We start from the raw sequence: 20,316 nt of genomic DNA on the forward strand, positions 1-20,316 counted from the left end.
ATGTCCTTATATGCAGCACTCCATTGTGAATAAACACTAAGTGTGACCTTGACCTTTGAGGTAGGGACACGGGTCTTGCACGCGACATGTCGTCTTGGTATGTGGAACACATGTGGCAAGTTATTTTAAAATCTGTCCATACAAGGGAAAATTACAGCCCGTACACGACAACCTATACTCTATGTCCTTATATGCAGCACTCCATTGTGAATAAACACAAAGTGTGACCTTGACCTTTGAGGTAGGGACACGGGTCTTGCATGCGACACGTCGTCTTGGTATGTGGTACACATGTGGCAAGTTATTTTAAAATCTGTCCATACAAGAGAAAGTTACAGCCCGGACACGACAACCTATACTCTATGTCCTTATATGCAGCACTCCATTGTGAATAAACACTAAGTGTGACCTTGACCTTTGAGGTAGGGACACGAGTCTTGCACGCCACACGTCGTCTTGGTATGTCGAACACATGTGGCAAGTTATTTTAAAATCTGTCCATACAAGGGAAAGTTAAAGAGCCGGAGGGACGGACGGACGGTGCGATTTTAATATGCCCACCTTCGGGGGCATAAAAAGGTTTTTCATGCACTTACAATCATATGGCCATTATATAATAGAATTTAATTTAGTTTGTAGTAATATCATTTTGCTTAATAGTGAGGAAAAATATACAACTTAACTAAAATGAACTTTATTTGATATACTGATAGTTCCTCATATAACACATTATTTTAAAGGGGCTTGACACCAGATGGTCCAAAAATTGGCAAATAGTGTATTTCCGTAAGCCAAGAATTGTCAATGCGAGCTAGTATGAGGCCGATGATACGTCACTTTTCATGGTATCATGTTGCTGTCTCATCTGTGTTTCTTTGTTTAAAATAGAGCAGAATTGTTTTCAGTTTAATTCATATCTTTTAATGAGTACAGATAAATTAACCAACAATATTTTTAAACTTACTGGGATTTACGTGGTAGACAACCATAGTAAATTTCAAATTAAAAGAATGTTTAACAAGAGCTGTCACAGAGACAGAGTGCTCGACTATTCTGACGCTTTTCAGTGTAAGGATTGAAAAGTTTTGGTGAAACATGCATGGATCACTGTTAGATTAGATTTCAATACAATACATGATGTGCCCAGATATTAACATAAATGTGGTTACATGCAAAATTTTAACCAGAATTTTTAAGTGTAATAATAAAGGGCCATTATTTGCGAAACACAGTTATCTAACTTGATTATTCAATAAGGTTGGGTGGTTGAATACCATTGTATAAAGTCTCAATGCAATACATCAAGTAGTTGCTGAGCTATTATCCTATGTGTGCTAACATGCAAGAACTTAACCAGAATTTTTAAGTCGCATAATAAAGGGGCAGAAATTATATAAAATGAAAGATAGAGTTATCTTACTTGATTATAAAAGAAGAAGGTTAACTGGTTGGGAGCCTGTGTGTAAAGTTTCAATGCAAAACATGATGTATTTGCTGAAGCATTGACTTAAAAGTAGTTACATGCAAAACCTTAACCATGTTAAATAAAAAAGGGGCCATTATTTGAATTTAATGCAAACTAGAGTTATCTTACTTGGTTATTTAAGTAGATTGGATGGTTGAGTACCATTTTAAGTCTCTCTCAATGCAATTCATCCAGTAGTTGCTGAGATATTAACCTATGTGTGCTTACATGCAAAACCGTAACCAGAATTTCAAATAAAGGGCAATTATTTGCAATAAATGCAAACTAGAGTTATCTAACTTGGTAAATTAAGTAGGTTGGATGGTTGAGTACCATTGTATCAAGTCTCAATGCAATACCTCAAGCAGTTGCTGAGATATTAACCTATGTGTGCTTGCACGCAAAACCTTAACCAGAATTTCTAAGTCAAATAATAAAGGCCTATTATTTGCATTAAATGCAAACTAGAGTTATCTAACTTGGTTAATTAAGTAGGTTGGATGGTTGAGTACCATTGTATCAAGTCTCAATGCAATACCTCAAGTAGTTGCTGAGATATTAACCTATGTGTGCTTGCACGCAAAACCTTAACCAGAATTTCTAAGTCAAATATTAAAGGCCTATTATTGGCATTAAGTGCAAAGTAGAGTTATCAAACTTGGTTAATTAAGTAGGTTGGATGGTTGAGTACCATTGTATAAAGTCTCAATGCAATACTTCAAGTAGTTGCTGAGATATTAACCTATGTGTGCTTGCATGCAAAACCTTAACCAAGGGGTGACGCCGATGCCAAACGCTTGGGTGAGTAGTATAGCTCTCCTTATTCTTCGAATAGTTGAGTTAAAAACAGTGAAAGATGCATGTGATGTTAGTGATGAGATAAATCAGTAAGTAAGATTCTATGTGTAGTACACAACGATTGTCAAGTTTATGTAAATTTTTGACAAATTTCTTTTTTTCTTGCGTTTTTACTTGGTGTCTAGCCCCTTTAAGGATTTTTATTTGCATATACAATTGAACATTAATAATTAAAGAATTCCAATGATGACAAATGAAATCTTACATGTATTTAGCCGTTTTCTTCTGAGAAATCATATACATGAATTCCACTGAAGGCATTCAATTCATTTGTTAACCCTTAAGCACATAGGCAAGTGGCCAGATTACACCTCCTTGCTACATGTAACTTACTGATAAGCAGTCCTTATTTGTATAGGCCCTTTTTAGGGGTATTGGAAAAGTGAAAATTTATAAAGAAGTATGACCTTAAGATCAATATTACTCGCAATAATTGTGGACAAATCTTTTTATGTGAATTTTTTTTACAGATAATAATTAAATTATCTAATAAATGGTGTCAATGATGAAATATTAAATGATTTTATTTCATCTGTGAATGCAATTTGAAAATGGAATTGTACCATTACTTTGAAATGTCATAATTTCATTCAATCAAGGGGTTAAAAAATGCTTGGATCAATCTTACTTTTATAACCCCGATCATAAAAAAGACCCATCCAGATTTAACAAGAGCTGTCACAGTATGTGACCAATGCCCCCGAATGTGACATTGACCTACGAACAAGGTCAGTACATGAAAAGTTGATCTTGCCTTTACGTGACAAATACATATGGCAAGTTATTTTAAATTGCCTCTGAACATAAAAAAATACCACCCATACTTGACAACCTACACTGTTATGTCCTTATATTCAGAATTCCCTTGTGAATAAACACTTAGTGTATCTTTCACCTTAGAGGTAGGGACATGGGTCTTGCACATGACACGTTGTCTTCGTATGTGGAACACATGTAGCATGTGATTTTAAAATCTGTCCATACAAGGGAAAGTAACAGCCCTGACACGACAACCTAAACTCTATGTCCTTATATGCAGCACTCCATTGTGAATAAACACTAAGTGTGACCTTGACCTTTGAGGTAGGGACACGGGTCTTGCACGCGACATGTCGTCTTGGTATGTGGAACACATGTGGCAAGTTATTTTAAAATCTGTCCATACAAGGGAAAATTACAGCCCGTACACGACAACCTATACTCTATGTCCTTATATGCAGCACTCCATTGTGAATAAACACAAAGTGTGACCTTGACCTTTGAGGTAGGGACACGGGTCTTGCATGCGACACGTCGTCTTGGTATGTGGTACACATGTGGCAAGTTATTTTAAAATCTGTCCATACAAGAGAAAGTTACAGCCCGGACACGACAACCTATACTCTATGTCCTTATATGCAGCACTCCATTGTGAATAAACACTAAGTGTGACCTTGACCTTTGAGGTAGGGACACGAGTCTTGCACGCCACACGTCGTCTTGGTATGTCGAACACATGTGGCAAGTTATTTTAAAATCTGTCCATACAAGGGAAAGTTAAAGAGCCGGAGGGACGGACGGACGGTGCGATTTTAATATGCCCACCTTCGGGGGCATAAAAAGGTTTTTCATGCACTTACAATCATATGGCCATTATATAATAGAATTTAATTTAGTTTGTAGTAATATCATTTTGCTTAATAGTGAGGAAAAATATACAACTTAACTAAAATGAACTTTATTTGATATACTGATAGTTCCTCATATAACACATTATTTTAAAGGGGCTTGACACCAGATGGTCCAAAAATTGGCAAATAGTGTATTTCCGTAAGCCAAGAATTGTCAATGCGAGCTAGTATGAGGCCGATGATACGTCACTTTTCATGGTATCATGTTGCTGTCTCATCTGTGTTTCTTTGTTTAAAATAGAGCAGAATTGTTTTCAGTTTAATTCATATCTTTTAATGAGTACAGATAAATTAACCAACAATATTTTTAAACTTACTGGGATTTACGTGGTAGACAACCATAGTAAATTTCAAATTAAAAGAATGTTTAACAAGAGCTGTCACAGAGACAGAGTGCTCGACTATTCTGACGCTTTTCAGTGTAAGGATTGAAAAGTTTTGGTGAAACATGCATGGATCACTGTTAGATTAGATTTCAATACAATACATGATGTGCCCAGATATTAACATAAATGTGGTTACATGCAAAATTTTAACCAGAATTTTTAAGTGTAATAATAAAGGGCCATTATTTGCGAAACACAGTTATCTAACTTGATTATTCAATAAGGTTGGGTGGTTGAATACCATTGTATAAAGTCTCAATGCAATACATCAAGTAGTTGCTGAGCTATTATCCTATGTGTGCTAACATGCAAGAACTTAACCAGAATTTTTAAGTCGCATAATAAAGGGGCAAAAATTATATAATATGAAAGATAGAGTTATCTTACTTGATTAAATAAGAAGGTTAAATGGTTGGGAGCCTGTGTGTAAAGTTTCAATGCAATACATGATGTATTTGCTGAAGCATTGACTTAAAAGTAGTTACATGCAAAACCTTAACCATGTTAAATAAAAAAGGGGCCATTATTTGAATTTAATGCAAACTAGAGTTATCTTACTTGGTTATTTAAGTAGATTGGATGGTTGAGTACCATTTTATAAAGTCTCAATGCTATTCATCCAGTAGTTGCTGAGATATTAACCTATGTGTGCTTACATGCAAAACCGTAACCAGAATTTGAGTCGAATAATAAAGGGCAATTATTTGCAATAAATGCAAACTAGAGTTATCTAACTTGGTAAATTAAGTAGGTTGGATGGTTGAGTACCATTGTATCAAGTCTCAATGCAATACCTCAAGCAGTTGCTGAGATATTAACCTATGTGTGCTTGCACGCAAAACCTTAACCAGAATTTCTAAGTCAAATAATAAAGGCCTATTATTTGCATTAAATGCAAACTAGAGTTATCTAACTTGGTTAATTAAGTAGGTTGGATGGTTGAGTACCATTGTATCAAGTCTCAATGCAATACCTCAAGTAGTTGCTGAGATATTAACCTATGTGTGCTTGCACGCAAAACCTTAACCAGAATTTCTAAGTCAAATATTAAAGGCCTATTATTGGCATTAAGTGCAAAGTAGAGTTATCAAACTTGGTTAATTAAGTAGGTTGGATGGTTGAGTACCATTGTATAAAGTCTCAATGCAATACTTCAAGTAGTTGCTGAGATATTAACCTATGTGTGCTTGCATGCAAAACCTTAACCAAGGGGTGACGCCGATGCCAAACGCTTGGGTGAGTAGTATAGCTCTCCTTATTCTTCGAATAGTTGAGTTAAAAACAGTGAAAGATGCATGTGATGTTAGTGATGAGATAAATCAGTAAGTAAGATTCTATGTGTAGTACACAACGATTGTCAAGTTTATGTAAATTTTTGACAAATTTCTTTTTTTCTTGCGTTTTTACTTGGTGTCTAGCCCCTTTAAGGATTTTTATTTGCATATACAATTGAACATTAATAATTAAAGAATTCCAATGATGACAAATGAAATCTTACATGTATTTAGCCGTTTTCTTCTGAGAAATCATATACATGAATTCCACTGAAGGCATTCAATTCATTTGTTAACCCTTAAGCACATAGGCAAGTGGCCAGATTACACCTCCTTGCTACATGTAACTTACTGATAAGCAGTCCTTATTTGTATAGGCCCTTTTTAGGGGTATTGGAAAAGTGAAAATTTATAAAGAAGTATGACCTTAAGATCAATATTACTCGCAATAATTGTGGACAAATCTTTTTATGTGAATTTTTTTTACAGATAATAATTAAATTATCTAATAAATGGTGTCAATGATGAAATATTAAATGATTTTATTTCATCTGTGAATGCAATTTGAAAATGGAATTGTACCATTACTTTGAAATGTCATAATTTCATTCAATCAAGGGGTTAAAAAATGCTTGGATCAATCTTACTTTTATAACCCCGATCATAAAAAAGACCCATCCAGATTTAACAAGAGCTGTCACAGTATGTGACCAATGCCCCCGAATGTGACATTGACCTACGAACAAGGTCAGTACATGAAAAGTTGATCTTGCCTTTACGTGACAAATACATATGGCAAGTTATTTTAAATTGCCTCTGAACATAAAAAAATACCACCCATACTTGACAACCTACACTGTTATGTCCTTATATTCAGAATTCCCTTGTGAATAAACACTTAGTGTATCTTTCACCTTAGAGGTAGGGACATGGGTCTTGCACATGACACGTTGTCTTCGTATGTGGAACACATGTAGCATGTGATTTTAAAATCTGTCCATACAAGGGAAAGTAACAGCCCTGACACGACAACCTAAACTCTATGTCCTTATATGCAGCACTCCATTGTGAATAAACACTAAGTGTGACCTTGACCTTTGAGGTAGGGACACGGGTCTTGCACGCGACACGTCGTCTTGGTATGTGGAACACATGTGGCAAGTTATTTTAAAATCTGTCCATACAAGGGAAAGTTACAGCCCGGACACAACAACCTATACTCTATGTCCTTGTATGCAGCACTCCATTGTGAATAAACACTATGTGTGACCTTGACCTTTGAGGCAGGGACACAGGTCTTGCACGCGACACGTTGTCTTAGTATGTGGAACACATGTGGCAAGTTATTTTAAAATCTGTCCATACAAGAGAAAGTTACAGCCCGGACACGACAACCTATACTCGATGTCCTCATATGCAGCACTCCATTGTGAATAAACACTAAGTGTGACCTTGACCTTTGAGGTAGGGACACGGGTCTTGCACGCGACACGTCTTCTTGGTATGTGGAACACATGTGGCAAGTTATTTTAAAATCTGTCCATATAAGGGAAAGTTACAGCCCAGACACGACAACCTATACTCTATGTCCTTATATGCAGCACTCCATTGTAAATAAACACTAAGTGTGACCTTGACCTTTAAGGTAGGGACACGGGTCTTGCACGCGACACATCGTCTTGGTATGTGGAACACATTTGGCAAGTTATTTTAAAATCTGTCCATACAAGAGAAAGTTACAGCCCGGACACGACAACCTATACTCTATGTCCTTATATGCAGCACTCCATTGTGAATAAACACTAAGTGTGACCTTGACCTTTGAGGTAGGGACACGGGTCTTGCACGCGACACGTCGTCTTGGTATGTGAAACACATGTGGCAAGTTATTTTAAAATCTGTCTATACAAGGGAAAGTTACAGCCCGGACACGACAACCTACACTCTATGTCCTTATATGCAGCACTCCATTGTAAATAAACACTAAGTGTGACCTTGACCTTTGAGGTAGGGACACGGGTCTTGCCACGACATGTGGTCTTGGTATGTGGAACACATGTGGCAAGTTATTTTAAAATCTGTCCATAAAAGAGAAAGTTACAGCCCGGACACGACAACCTATACTCTATGTCCTTATATGCAGCACTCCATTGTGAATAAACACTAAGTGTGACCTTGACCTTTGAGGTAGGGACACGAGTCTTGCACGCCACACGTCGTCTTGGTATGTGGAACACATGTGGCAAGTTATTTTAAAATCTGTTCATACAAGGGAAAGTTATAGAGCCGGACGGACGGACGGACGGACGGACGGACGGACAGACGGACAGTGCGATTTTAATATGCCCACCTTCGGGGGGCATAAACAGCTGACTTTTGATGTTCTAGTGTATAATACACAGAAATATGGCAGGAATATCCTGTGTCATCCAGTAGATTGATCAAGTCCGGGATGTCTGTTTTACTTTATGACCCCTTCAAAAAATGTTTACAAAAAGAAAGCTGAGACTGATATTTCCGGTATGACTAATGTAGCTGGATCATCCAGACGCTTGCAAATTTGCCAAAAGATGTTTACATGACCTACTTTATGGCAAGAACCACGCTGGACATGTATCACTTCAAATTTTCTCAGCTACATATTATTTCTATTGTTTTTAATCAAAATTTAATCCTAAAATAAATATAACATTTATTAATTTTAATGCTTAAGTGAACTGACAATTTATTTGATGATTTACGCATCAATGAATTAGGGGGAATTTCCATACTCGGCCTCGTGCTCTTACGTCACAATGGAATATCACACCTGTGATTGCCAGTAATAATTACCTTCTAATTTTATGAGACAATATTTCCAAGGGAAATTCAATACCCATAATGCTTAGCTTTACTTTTATAAACCTTCGGGATATTGTTTACAAAAAGAATGATGCAAAATTGAAATATTAAAATGACACTTTTGAAATGTGGGCAATGCATTGTCATCCAGTAGTCCATAGAGTTGGCCATAAGTGTATACATGTGCTAATGGGCAATGTCGGCAAAACTCGTCTACATGCGCTAAAGGGCGCTACTTTACACATTCAACTTTAACATGATATTTTTCCTCCAGTAAGCATGTGTTGTGTTACGGTCAACATACATGTTCCAATGCTGCAGGACAGTCCGTGCTGCTCTATTTACATCTGGGATCCCGCCCTTCTTTAACCGCCCAAGTCTCCGTGCCAACAGTGACAAGAACTCGTTAACATCCTGGTACTCCGTGATGCAGTAGTGTAACATCATCTGAAATGGAAATTGAAATACAACAACCCTTCGACATAATATTGCATGAATATCATTCATTATAATTTTCTTATTATTCAAATGTTTTCGAATTCCATCTTTCTGCCTTTGTTAAGCTGGGGAAGACCAGGATTGAGCTGTTTTTCAACTACATTCATATCATAACATAATGGTACCGTATTATATCATGCATAGGACACACTTTTTTACCTCCAATTCTCGCCTTAAAAAGTGCCTGTGTCCTTTCTATGCTATTAGAATTGCATCTGTTTTTTTCCAAGTCCATTTCTGGTCGAAAATATCGGACCGGGGAAGAAGCGGTAATAGTAAGTATCTGTCATGCGTCACCGAAGAGAACAACTGATGTAGGTAAAATCACGCAAAGTTTACACATGCATAAATGTTCATGAATATGTTTAATGTTTAATCTTTGTTTAATTAAAGGGAGAAATAAAATTAAATGAAAAACGTTGTTTGTTTACTTTTTTACATAACACGATGAGTAGCAGAAGGTAATAGAATGAGTTGTATCGGTAAAAGAAAATTGGGATAATAGTCATATACCCGTATGTCAGTTTAACATTGTTCTTGATTTAAACGCCTCCATATTTTTATGCTATACTTTGTAAAATGTTTTCATTTAAAGGGGACAAAGTAAAATTCTTGTCACCATCAAGTGTTTTCAAATCGGCTAAGGTGTGAAAAACACATGACGCCTTTAATTAGAAAAACATACCGATAGACCAAACTGTAGCGATAATAGAGCTGTTTGTTTGTTCTAAGGGCGTGTTATTACACTTGGCTGGAGGTGTTGACATTTTGAGAACATTTCATACAATATAAGAGTGCTGCTTTTACAGCCAGTATATCATTCTCGAAAGGTTATCGTTTACGATAATCTATCAGAAAGAACACAAATTGTCAAAAGCGGTACTTTTAAGTGCCACTATAAAGAATTCTTGAAAGGTAATCATTACGATAAACCCTCACAAAGAATACAAATTGTCAAAGCGATGCTTTTAAGAGCCACTAAACAAAATAATCTTGAAAGGTTATCATTATGATAAACCCTTAGAAAGAATACAAATTGTCATTAACGGTACTTTTAAGTGCCTTAACACCTGCTTCCCAATATGGGAAAGGCACATGCATCCTACACAGTACGTGAAAAGCTACAGATCTGCTCATGGATTGTGGAAGCCTGGGAACAGCTCGACCACAAAATCATAACACACGCCTTCAAAAAATGCTGCATATCCAATGCTCTCGACGGAACTGAGGATGACGTTCTCTGGGAGGACTATGTAAAACCAACGGACAACCAACAGATGGAGGAGGAAGAAGAAGAGGAATGCTGCGGTTTCTATAGTGATAAAACACCGGAAATCACGGAAGAGGAAATTGAAAGATTCTTCGACAGCGACGCCGAGGACGACGAATTCGAAGGGTTCGATGCAAGCGACATCCGGGTGAGGGAATGAGACTTGACTGTGCTATTGTTGCTATTTCTATGTGTGCTATTAATTGTGTTACTATATGTAACTATGTGTGCTGTTATTGGTGTTACTATATGTAACTATGTGTGCTATTTATTTGTCATCGCTATTCTCAAAATGTAATTTTATTCTTGCAATAAACAAAGAAACAAATATCAGTTTAGTATTTATTAAGTATGGTATTCATTAGCCTTTGTGCCATTTTCACAAACATAAAAAAATGACAACAAAAAAATGGTGGTCTCCGATTTTCAGCTCGGATTTTTTCACTGCGTCCTTTCTATCATATTAAGGGTTTTTACCTGATTTCTCGTCATATTTTTTGCCTGCGTACTATCTATGCTAGCTTCCTATACATGATATAATACGGTATTTGATCAGATGTTTTTTTGAGTTATGTTCACTTAATCATTTACAAGCATTTAAGTAGTCAGAGTATACTTTCTTTATACCGAGAAATACAAAATTTTAATTGTAACAATTCTTATATTTATTTTTTTAAATATGTTTTTATAATAGTATGACTTGATATCTGTTATATTTACAGCAAATTCAACAGTCATTGGTTTAGAAGAGACACTTCTGTAAGAGAAAAAAAATTGAGCATTTGATTCTTGGATTTGAAACTCAGACTCAGATCTTACATGAATATGGGCTCAGTATGTATTCCATCCTGTTAGTCTTATTGCACTCATATAATCATCAATCATCGCCAATATACATCGTTAGAAAGAATCATACTTTTCTGCATCTCATATGCTTTAAATTTCAATTTAATATCATATTCTTAAAGATAATATTGCATATACTACACCTGTTGTTTATTGCATCTTTTCAAAATAACATCCACTGGCCCTGTGGCATCTTCTAAGTTCTCCAGCTGAAAAGATGTACAATTCACAAGTAAGTGTTTATATCTTAAATAGTAAAAAAATATTTCAATAATCAAATCCAAGGCCATGGATACTCATGAAATGTTATAGAAACTCTTAGGTAAAGTACCATACACTGACTTGTACTGGTAACTGTATCAAGAAAATGTGGTTTCATTTTAACAACCTAGTCTGTCAAAGAATGAAACAATACAACACTTTCTAAATTCATCTTAACTAATCATCCTTATAACTTCAAAGATATTATATGTAATGAATCATGTTTAAGCTGAAGTTTATACCAGACCTTGACTATTTTAGGTAGGAGATTGACACAGTTTAAACTTGACCTTGACACAGTTTAAGTCTGACTATGACAGTTTAGTCTGACCTTGATACCGATTAAGCCTGACCTTGACACAGTTTACGTCTGACTACGACAGTTTAGTCTAAACTAGACACAGTATAAGCCTGACCTTGACACAGTTCCTGAGGACGACAGAGGTGTCTGAATTCCCTGTTGCCATAACAACCCCGGGACTGTCCAGAAGCCGGATGTGTTTGTCCAACATAACCTCCTGCATCTGCCTGAAATGGCGCCAAGGTAATAGGTAATTAAATGCTTTGTTAAAAATCACAAAAAAACAGTCTGCAAAATAACCAGTTTGTGAGCTCAGAAGACTTGTGTGTGAATACAAACTGATGAGACCTTTTAATTTTTAACTAACAGAATTGACTGTTTTCATGGATATACTTACTATTAACAAATTGATTACAGGGTAACTAACAATTTAAAACTAGTAGCGCCGCAATGGGACAAACAAGGTTTTTAATATGGGCAATCAGAAATTACAGCCAATCATTTTCTTGTACGAGTTAGGAACTGAAAGAGACATTACTGAAAATAACTCTAGTTAAGTATGTTATGTGTTTAGTTTCGATAAATTCTAGTTATTGGGCGAAAACCATTTTTCTATTTTTATTAACAGTTACCTTGACCTTGACCATCCCCCACTCAAACACAATCCCAAGCTAGCTCTTCATATAAGCTACTTACCGTACACTACAACTTTCATTACTATCCATCAATGCTAGTTTAATTTATTGGGCAGAAACTGATGTTTTGACAACCGCCCGCCCGCATGCCTGATCAACACACCTGCCCATCAACATCCCTCTTACAACCTGGTTTCTGTTGAAACTTGGTTAAAAACATATACTTATAGCAAAGAAAATTCAAGATCAAAAGAAGGCCTTACTTTGTGACCCCAGGTGTGGCCCCAACATTACATGCCTTTCCCCTCTTCAAACTGTTGATAATACTACTCTTTCCAGTATTTGGGAGACCTGAAACAAATTAACATATTACCACATACACTCCAGGTCTCAAAGAAGATAAACACTTCAGGATGTAAAACGTGATCATTTACACAAGTCTCTTGAAATAGCTATTTTATTAAAAACAAGCTTTGTTGTTCAGCCTCACCCACAACTCCTACACGGATAGATGTTTTGATGTCCTTATTGCGACAGTAGTTGCCTAGCAACTTCATCAGAGTGTCTGCTCCAAGACAGCTGCTGGTTTTAATCAGGTCGTCATTGGGATTGGAAAGCTTTAACTTCTTGTGTCCCTACAAGATAATACTATTACAGACTCATACATCAACTAAAAAATGCATTAATAAAATAAAATGATTACGTGGTAAGTTAATCAATTGCACCAACAATGAGAACATTCAAGAAATTATGTGCATTAAACTTGTCAACAGTTTGATAGGGTTTCAGCTATAAATTTATGGAAGGGTGCTGCATGATTTGGTTAGGGTTACATCTTTTTCCAGAAAAGGCAGGATAGGTAGGCTTTTTTTCTAAAAAAAAATTATTAGGCTTTATATAAAAACATTATTTTCATCATTTAAGAATGGTGTTAAAGTAATAAATATTCTGCACAGAGATTACTGTTTTTGAACGACATATTTAATCAAAGTTATTTTTTATTATTATTTTTATTTACCAACCCACTATACATCCCAAAGAGTAGTTGCCTATTTTGTAGCCACTAGGTAGGGTCGGGTAACCCAAACCAAATGTGCTTTTAAGGCCTCATGCCTTCAGATACCTTAATGATGAAATGACTGTTAAATATGTTCTTTGATTTGATTTAAACTTATAATTAGAGTGTAAAAACATACAAACTTTACATACTCTGGGGGTAAAACCTAATATAACTTTAATTAAACACAATTCCTATTATTTATTTTTTGTTCAAAATCATAATGTTTCAAGTTCTTTACAGCCAAATACAATGTGCTCTCTCCCCCCACAAGCACTCTGTCCCTGTTCTGCAACACTTTTGAAAAATCTTGCCAAATCATTAATCGGTAATCACTTCTCACGCTTAATATATAACATTTCAAATGCGCATTATTTATTTGTTTTAGCCAAATGCGAACTCCAATAAATGTTTGTGACTATGATACTATACATGGAGCGTACCAGGTTGTCATTCTGTGCCTGTGTAGAGGCCTTGAAGGCCACAACTGGATACTCATTCTTCAGATACCTCAACCATGCTTCCACATTCTCCTTGGGAACCAGGTCTGATGTAGTAATTCAAAAGAATAAAAAATGGCCACATTTAAAGTTAATAATGAACAATTTTGGACAGCATGAATATAGAATATTTCTACAGTATTAATATATCTAATATTAATTGAAAAAACACAAGCTGGTATACAGATGGTTTTGTATGACATTATTAAAAAAAACAACTTAAAAATGCAAGGAAGTTTTAATCTTGACAATATCCAATAAGTTTTGAAGGATAGCCATCAAATTCAAGACTTTTCAAGACCTGTATGAACCCTGTATATGATTCATTCTTAAAGCAAACATTTTGGAAGAGCTAACATGATTTAATTTAATAAATTTACATATGATTCACTGTTTCACCGTTTGAAACCTGTCTCTGCAGGTAACCTGCATCCGTATAACTTAAAAAGCTTTCACATTTCTTTTCAATAAATGTGCTGTTCAAATAAAGAGCCCACCTATTTTATTGAGAACAAGAACGAGGCGTTTGTTTGTGCCGGCGCCTATCACAGTGTCTTCCATCTGTCGGCATCGGGAACCAAGTGGGTCGCGAGCGTCAAGAACCTCAAGTATCACATCGGCCGCATCCACTACCTGGGGAGGAGAAATAATAGGACAATCCACATGACAAAACACTCAAAGCTGATTATCAAATTATTCAAAGCTTAAAAACTCACCTTTATCAAGAAATAATATTTTATACTTGCATTATTTGATCATGTCAGAAATTGTTTAGTCTTGGACTTTAAACCATGGAGGTTTCAAAATAATCTATATAGATGTAGAAACAGTTTCAAATCCATAGTTTATAGGACTGTGGTCAAATGGTAAAAAATCGAACTTTTAGTGTTTTATTCACATTTTCTCTTGAATTAGGTATAGCAACTAGAACTTGATAACGTAGCACAGTACTCTATTGTTTGTTTGAGTATTGAATAGATAAAATTGATATATATATATTGGTTATACAGGGTAAGAACGACAGTTGAGGGAATTTTTGGACTTCATTTTTCAAGCGTTTTGGATCTTCAATCTGCACAATAAAAAAATGAGCCTCAGACAAATAATACCAACAAATTTAAGACCCCAGTACAACAGTATAGTATATCTATGACCTTTACTTTTTATATGTGTTAACAAAAAGTACTAAATAAGTACTCATTTCCATCCCTAATTAGCACAGAAAAGAATAGTGTGAATCTACCATCCTCTTATTGGTTAATTGTACTACTCCTTTCCATCCCTATTTAGCACAGAAAAGAATAGTGTGAATCTACAATCCTCATATGGGTTCATCATGGTATAGTTTCCACCCCTTTATAGCACAAGAAATGGTATTGCAAATTATCAATCCTCTTGTGGGATCATCGTACTACTTTTTTATGTCTCTATTTAGAATAGGAATTATTATTGTGAATTATCAATCCTCATACGGGATCATCGTAAGACTTGTTGCCAACCCTTTAACCTTATAGCAATTATAGCTTTTGAAATGCCTGAAGACTGATACCACAAGAGCTGTCGTATGACAGTCAGCTTAGCTACATGCTGCTTTGTCTTGAAATGAATACAATATTAAATGATGTATTTTGTGCCTGTCAAAAGCAATTAACAAAAAGTCAAACCAAAAAGTAAACAAACACTTGTATATTTTAGAAATAGGGACCTTGATCCTTGATTGAAAAAAAACACTTATACATTTCTTTGATGTATGACTATCAAACTTTCAAGAAATCGTCTAAAGTTCGGAAATAACTCCAGTTTCTTTATGAATACGGCCCCTTGAATGCTTTTTTCCAATGGGGAACTTCATTACAAAACAGTGATATGGTTTCACTAACATTATGTAAACACTAAAATACCTTTCTGAACTCTTTATAGAAGGTCTTGAGAGATATTTCAACCTTCTTCTCCGTTCCAAAACCAGAATCATGCTTCTGACCTACCAGCTGCAATAAGAATGGTCAGTTATTGGAATGGTTCAATTAAAATCCAGGCATATAAATCTGGGCGTCACCAGATTGAACAACAGTTGTCACAGAAAAGCGACAAATTCCCCCCGAAAGGCCTTGTTGGACAGATAGCCTTTAATATTTGGGCCTGCATGTGCAGATACTCTTGAATGTCTTTCTTGTTGAAAGTGAAGTACATTTTTATATTTTTATTGCCTTTCCTCAGTATCATAAAGTAAGAGAAAATTACCTAAATTGTATATGCTATAATTAATTGTGTAAACTGTGAAATATTTAAACTTGCATGGAAGCAAACCTGTTTAGTTTGCCTATTAAATTGCCATTTAGAATTTGAAAAAAAATGCATATTTCTTTAAAGATATAATTCTTTGTAATACTTAAGATGTCAATGATTACAACCTCAGTATACATTGTATGGAATTATATGCCCACCATAACTATTATAGTTGCCAATTGCAATTATCATCTGTTTTGCTTATGTTCAACAAATTATTTCTGCATGTTGTGATGTCAGCATTTATATGTCTATATATATTTTTTTCATGTATTTTACAAAACACATTACTCTTACGGTACATTTAATATTATACTCGGATTGTATTTCAGGCTGGAAAGCCTTAAAGGCTAGAGCTGTCACAGCTGTGAAAGATACTGCCCCCCCCCCCCCCACCCCCATGCACCACCTGGACAGATGAATGATAAACTATTTCTATTCAGAGATAATCGCATGAACACATGCCGGTCCTTTCTCCTTACCTCTCCACATCAGAACTGGTTTCTACCCAGAAAATAGATTCAAGATAGATTCTATGAGCTTTCCTCTTCAGTATAATCAAGCTTAAAAAATAAGGATAAACTAAACTAAAGGCAATTTTACCTGTATTGTATGAACTAAATAAACATTCAATACTTGTGTCTTCAAACAAAAATGTATATTTTGACATTGATCCTTTGCAAATTGTTATTTGGAAAGGGGCCATAACTCATTAAAGAAGCAATGCAAACAATAGTCGATTTTGACCTGCATGTTAAACATGTGTACCAAAAACTGTTAAAATCCATTGTGCATGTTATCATCTGGACACAGTTTTTGTGCAAATTCTTAAGTTAAAAAGGTACACAACTTCAATTGTACTTAATGGAGTTAAAAATGCGAACTCAAATTATTTAGATCCGTCAACCCTTTAATTTTTGACACTGTAATTTTGGTAAATTTTCAATTGAAACTTAACTTAAACTGAACATTTTGTGACAGCGCACCTGCTACTAATAAACATGTACTTTAATCCTGTCAGACAAATTTTGACAAGAATTTCAGTGCTTAAGAGTCTGAAAAGTGACATGGACAGTGGTCTATGAAGGCATGGACAGGGGAGTGGGAAGGCATCTTTAAAGACAAAAACAGTAGCTGCTTATTAAGCTTAACTTGAGACAAGGCAGCTCATCATGTGACCTGCGCCAAATTTCATTGCTTTTCTAGATTTTACTAAACAATATTAAGTTTTTCGTGATTATCATTAAAATAATTTAATCTCAGAACTCAAAAATAGTGACTCACTAATCTTGTTATATGGGACTTAAGACGTTTAAAATTGGGATCTGCTGTAGCATTACGGCAAGAAATTTAAGAAATTTAACATCAGATTACTTCACAAAGAAATGAAACTCATTAGGAAGCTTCTACAGTGAAATTAGGTACAGACTCTTAGATTTTGTAGCTTGGGAGACCATCAGACTCCTTGTTCAGGCAAAAGAAGACAGTAACAAGAGCTGTCACAGTATGTGACGAATGCCCCCGAATGTGACATTTTGTACATGAAAAGTTGATCTTGCCTTTACGTGTCAAATACATATGGCAAGTTATTTTAAATTGCCTCTAAACATAAAAAATACCACCCATACTTGACAACCTACACTGTTATGTCTTTATAAGCAGCATTCCATTGTGAATAAGTGTGACCTTGACCTTAGAGGTAGGGACACGGGTATTGCACGCGACACGTTGTCTTGGTATTTGGAACACATGTGGCAAGTTATTTTAAAATCTGTCCATACAAGGGAAAGTTACAGCCCGGACACGACAACCTATACTCTATGTCCTATATGCAGCACTCCATTTTGAATAAGAGCGGTCACAGACAGCTATATCCCCTGCCTCATGGGGACATTTTTTGTAACGAAAGCCAATCAATGATAAGGGTAGTTTCTCAGGAACATAAGAAATGCGTAAAATTAAGAAAGGGCAATAACTCTTTCAAAAAAGGTCAAATTGCAAAAGCCTGACAATATGCGCTGTGTCACTATATAGTCATAAATCTTTGAAAGTTTGGTAGAAATCGCATGAGACATGTAAGAAGAGATGCAAAGAAATGAATGTGGGCCGGACGGACGGACACACACACACACACACACATACACACGGAATCGCGGCTACCATTACTATATCCCCTCGCCTTTTCAAGGCGGGGGATAATAAACACTAAGTGTGACCTTGACCTTAGAGGTAGGGACACGGGTCTCGCATGTGACACGTCGTCTTGGTATGTGGAACACATGTGGCAAGTTATTTTAAAATCTGTCCATACAAGGGAAAGTTACAGCCCAGACACAAGTTATTGAGCCGGACACACGGACGGACGGTGCGATTTAAATATGCCTACCTTCGGGGGCATAACAATGAATGCTCTAGTGAATCTTATAAGTATTCTTGTAAGCTTCTAAAAACAAAAATTATCAAGCTAATAATTAAACTTATATTACCGAACATATCTCTTTTCTTTGACAATGATAAATATGATGAACAGGACTCCTTTAATTTCATCCGGACTTCAAACATTTGAAAGATGGTGGTCTGATGAGTTCTCCTGCCCCATAACAGATAATGTCTCTTACACTGAATGTCATCCCACAAATATCTGTACCTACCTTCCTATCAAACTCATTTCCTCGCTTTACAGCATCTTTCACCATTCCATCCAGACTTCGCCTTTTATCCACAAGCTTTTGTCGTTCCTTCTTACGTCTGTCTTTCTGTCTTTGTCTCTCTTCTTCAATCTGTAAAAATACATATAGATAAGTGACAATCATTCATGCATTTCCAAATATTAGTGTATTCTTATGTATTACCAAAGAACAAGTACGACAGACTTTTATTTTACACATTTTAACATTAATTAATGTGTTGTTACATGTATAATTGTCAATATTACAAAAAATGTTTAAATTTTGTTTCATTAGTTGTTTCATAACTCCAAAGTTATTTTTCTTAAATCCTCGAAACCAGGAAAATATTGCATAAAAGAAACAATTCAACTTGTTCAAAGAAAGCAAAATTATGAAAAGAAACAACCCTCTTAATATGTGAAATAATGGGTACATGTAAAAACAAGCCTTTACCTGTATTTTTCTGTCTTCAGCCTCTTTCAAGACGATTTCCTTGAACGGAGCACTGCCAGGCACGCCCGGGTCCTTCCGCTTTTCTGGAAATATCAGGGTTAGTGAAGCAACATACATGACTTAACTTACATATAGGTGTGTTAAGCCTAAACATTGAGCTCTTGAGAGTTTTATATAAACATTAGACATGCCTCAATTAAATATAGATTGAAAAAATAAGATTCATGTCGTCATTAATTTTTAAGTAAACTGTGTGGACTTGATCCTTTTTTATCAAGCATCCTATAAATACTAAGTTTTACACAATAAAGAATGAGAGTGAGGGGTGGAAGTGGTGGATTGGTATAGGTGTCTGGGTAGAGAGAACATTCTTTAGGTAGTTCAATAAGGAGACAATACTGGTGTCTGTCCAGGAAACAGACTCAAAAAAGTATTCAAATCAGCTTTGAGCTGTCCTTACAGTCGAGCTAAAGCAACTTTAAACCAAAGAAAGGGTAAAGGCAAAGAGTTAAATAAAAAGCAGTTGAACTGATAATACACTCACTCATATATGATGGCTTTTTCTTCGCATCTCTTCGTTCTTTTCTCTTGTGCTCTCGAACCTATTAATATATGTTCATAGAATTAGTTTCAGAATCCTATTTTACACAAAAACACTAAACTTAAGAACATAACCACACTATTCATTCAGATATATCATGCACATGAATATATAGGTGACGATGAATTTACATCTATGAAAACAATGGACAATGAGGTACCCCACATTATAGTAGGATTTCATTCTGACAATGATATTATTTCAATAGTATGTATTTTAAGTGGGCAGTAATCAAAAACTGCTTTTCACTACTATGTATACTATAGTTTGGAGCAGAACTATAATAGGTATTTTTTGTGTCTTTTGTTCAAATATTCTGATAAAAAGTCATGAAGATGGGATAAAAGGGTTGAACTTATGAAAGGAAAATGAAAATCTGCATTGGGGTTGATGTTTAATTGTTTAAAGAAAAGCAAGTGAGTTTACTTATTTACATGTTTTATGA

At 35.5% G+C, this 20,316-nt stretch overlaps 1 protein-coding gene across 1 annotated transcript in view; it reads right to left on the bottom strand.

The window, feature by feature from the left end:
• Nucleotides 1-20,316, bottom strand: part of LOC128218173 (guanine nucleotide-binding protein-like 3 homolog) — a 34,459-nt gene that overhangs the window by 10,022 nt on the left and 4,121 nt on the right. The window contains exons 3-13 of the mRNA XM_052925755.1: nucleotides 19,815-19,872; nucleotides 19,271-19,353; nucleotides 18,800-18,928; nucleotides 15,764-15,850; nucleotides 14,360-14,495; nucleotides 13,806-13,909; nucleotides 12,796-12,940; nucleotides 12,569-12,656; nucleotides 11,786-11,897; nucleotides 11,252-11,317; nucleotides 8,799-8,941 (exon numbers count right to left, since the gene is read on the bottom strand). Coding sequence (XP_052781715.1) covers nucleotides 8,799-8,941; nucleotides 11,252-11,317; nucleotides 11,786-11,897; nucleotides 12,569-12,656; nucleotides 12,796-12,940; nucleotides 13,806-13,909; nucleotides 14,360-14,495; nucleotides 15,764-15,850; nucleotides 18,800-18,928; nucleotides 19,271-19,353; nucleotides 19,815-19,872 — 1,151 coding nt within the window. The remainder of the gene's footprint in view (nucleotides 1-8,798; nucleotides 8,942-11,251; nucleotides 11,318-11,785; nucleotides 11,898-12,568; nucleotides 12,657-12,795; nucleotides 12,941-13,805; nucleotides 13,910-14,359; nucleotides 14,496-15,763; nucleotides 15,851-18,799; nucleotides 18,929-19,270; nucleotides 19,354-19,814; nucleotides 19,873-20,316) is intronic.

Source organism: Mya arenaria, chromosome 14 (genome assembly GCF_026914265.1).
Source record: "Mya arenaria isolate MELC-2E11 chromosome 14, ASM2691426v1".
Taxonomy (NCBI): Eukaryota; Metazoa; Mollusca; class Bivalvia; order Myida; family Myidae; genus Mya; species Mya arenaria.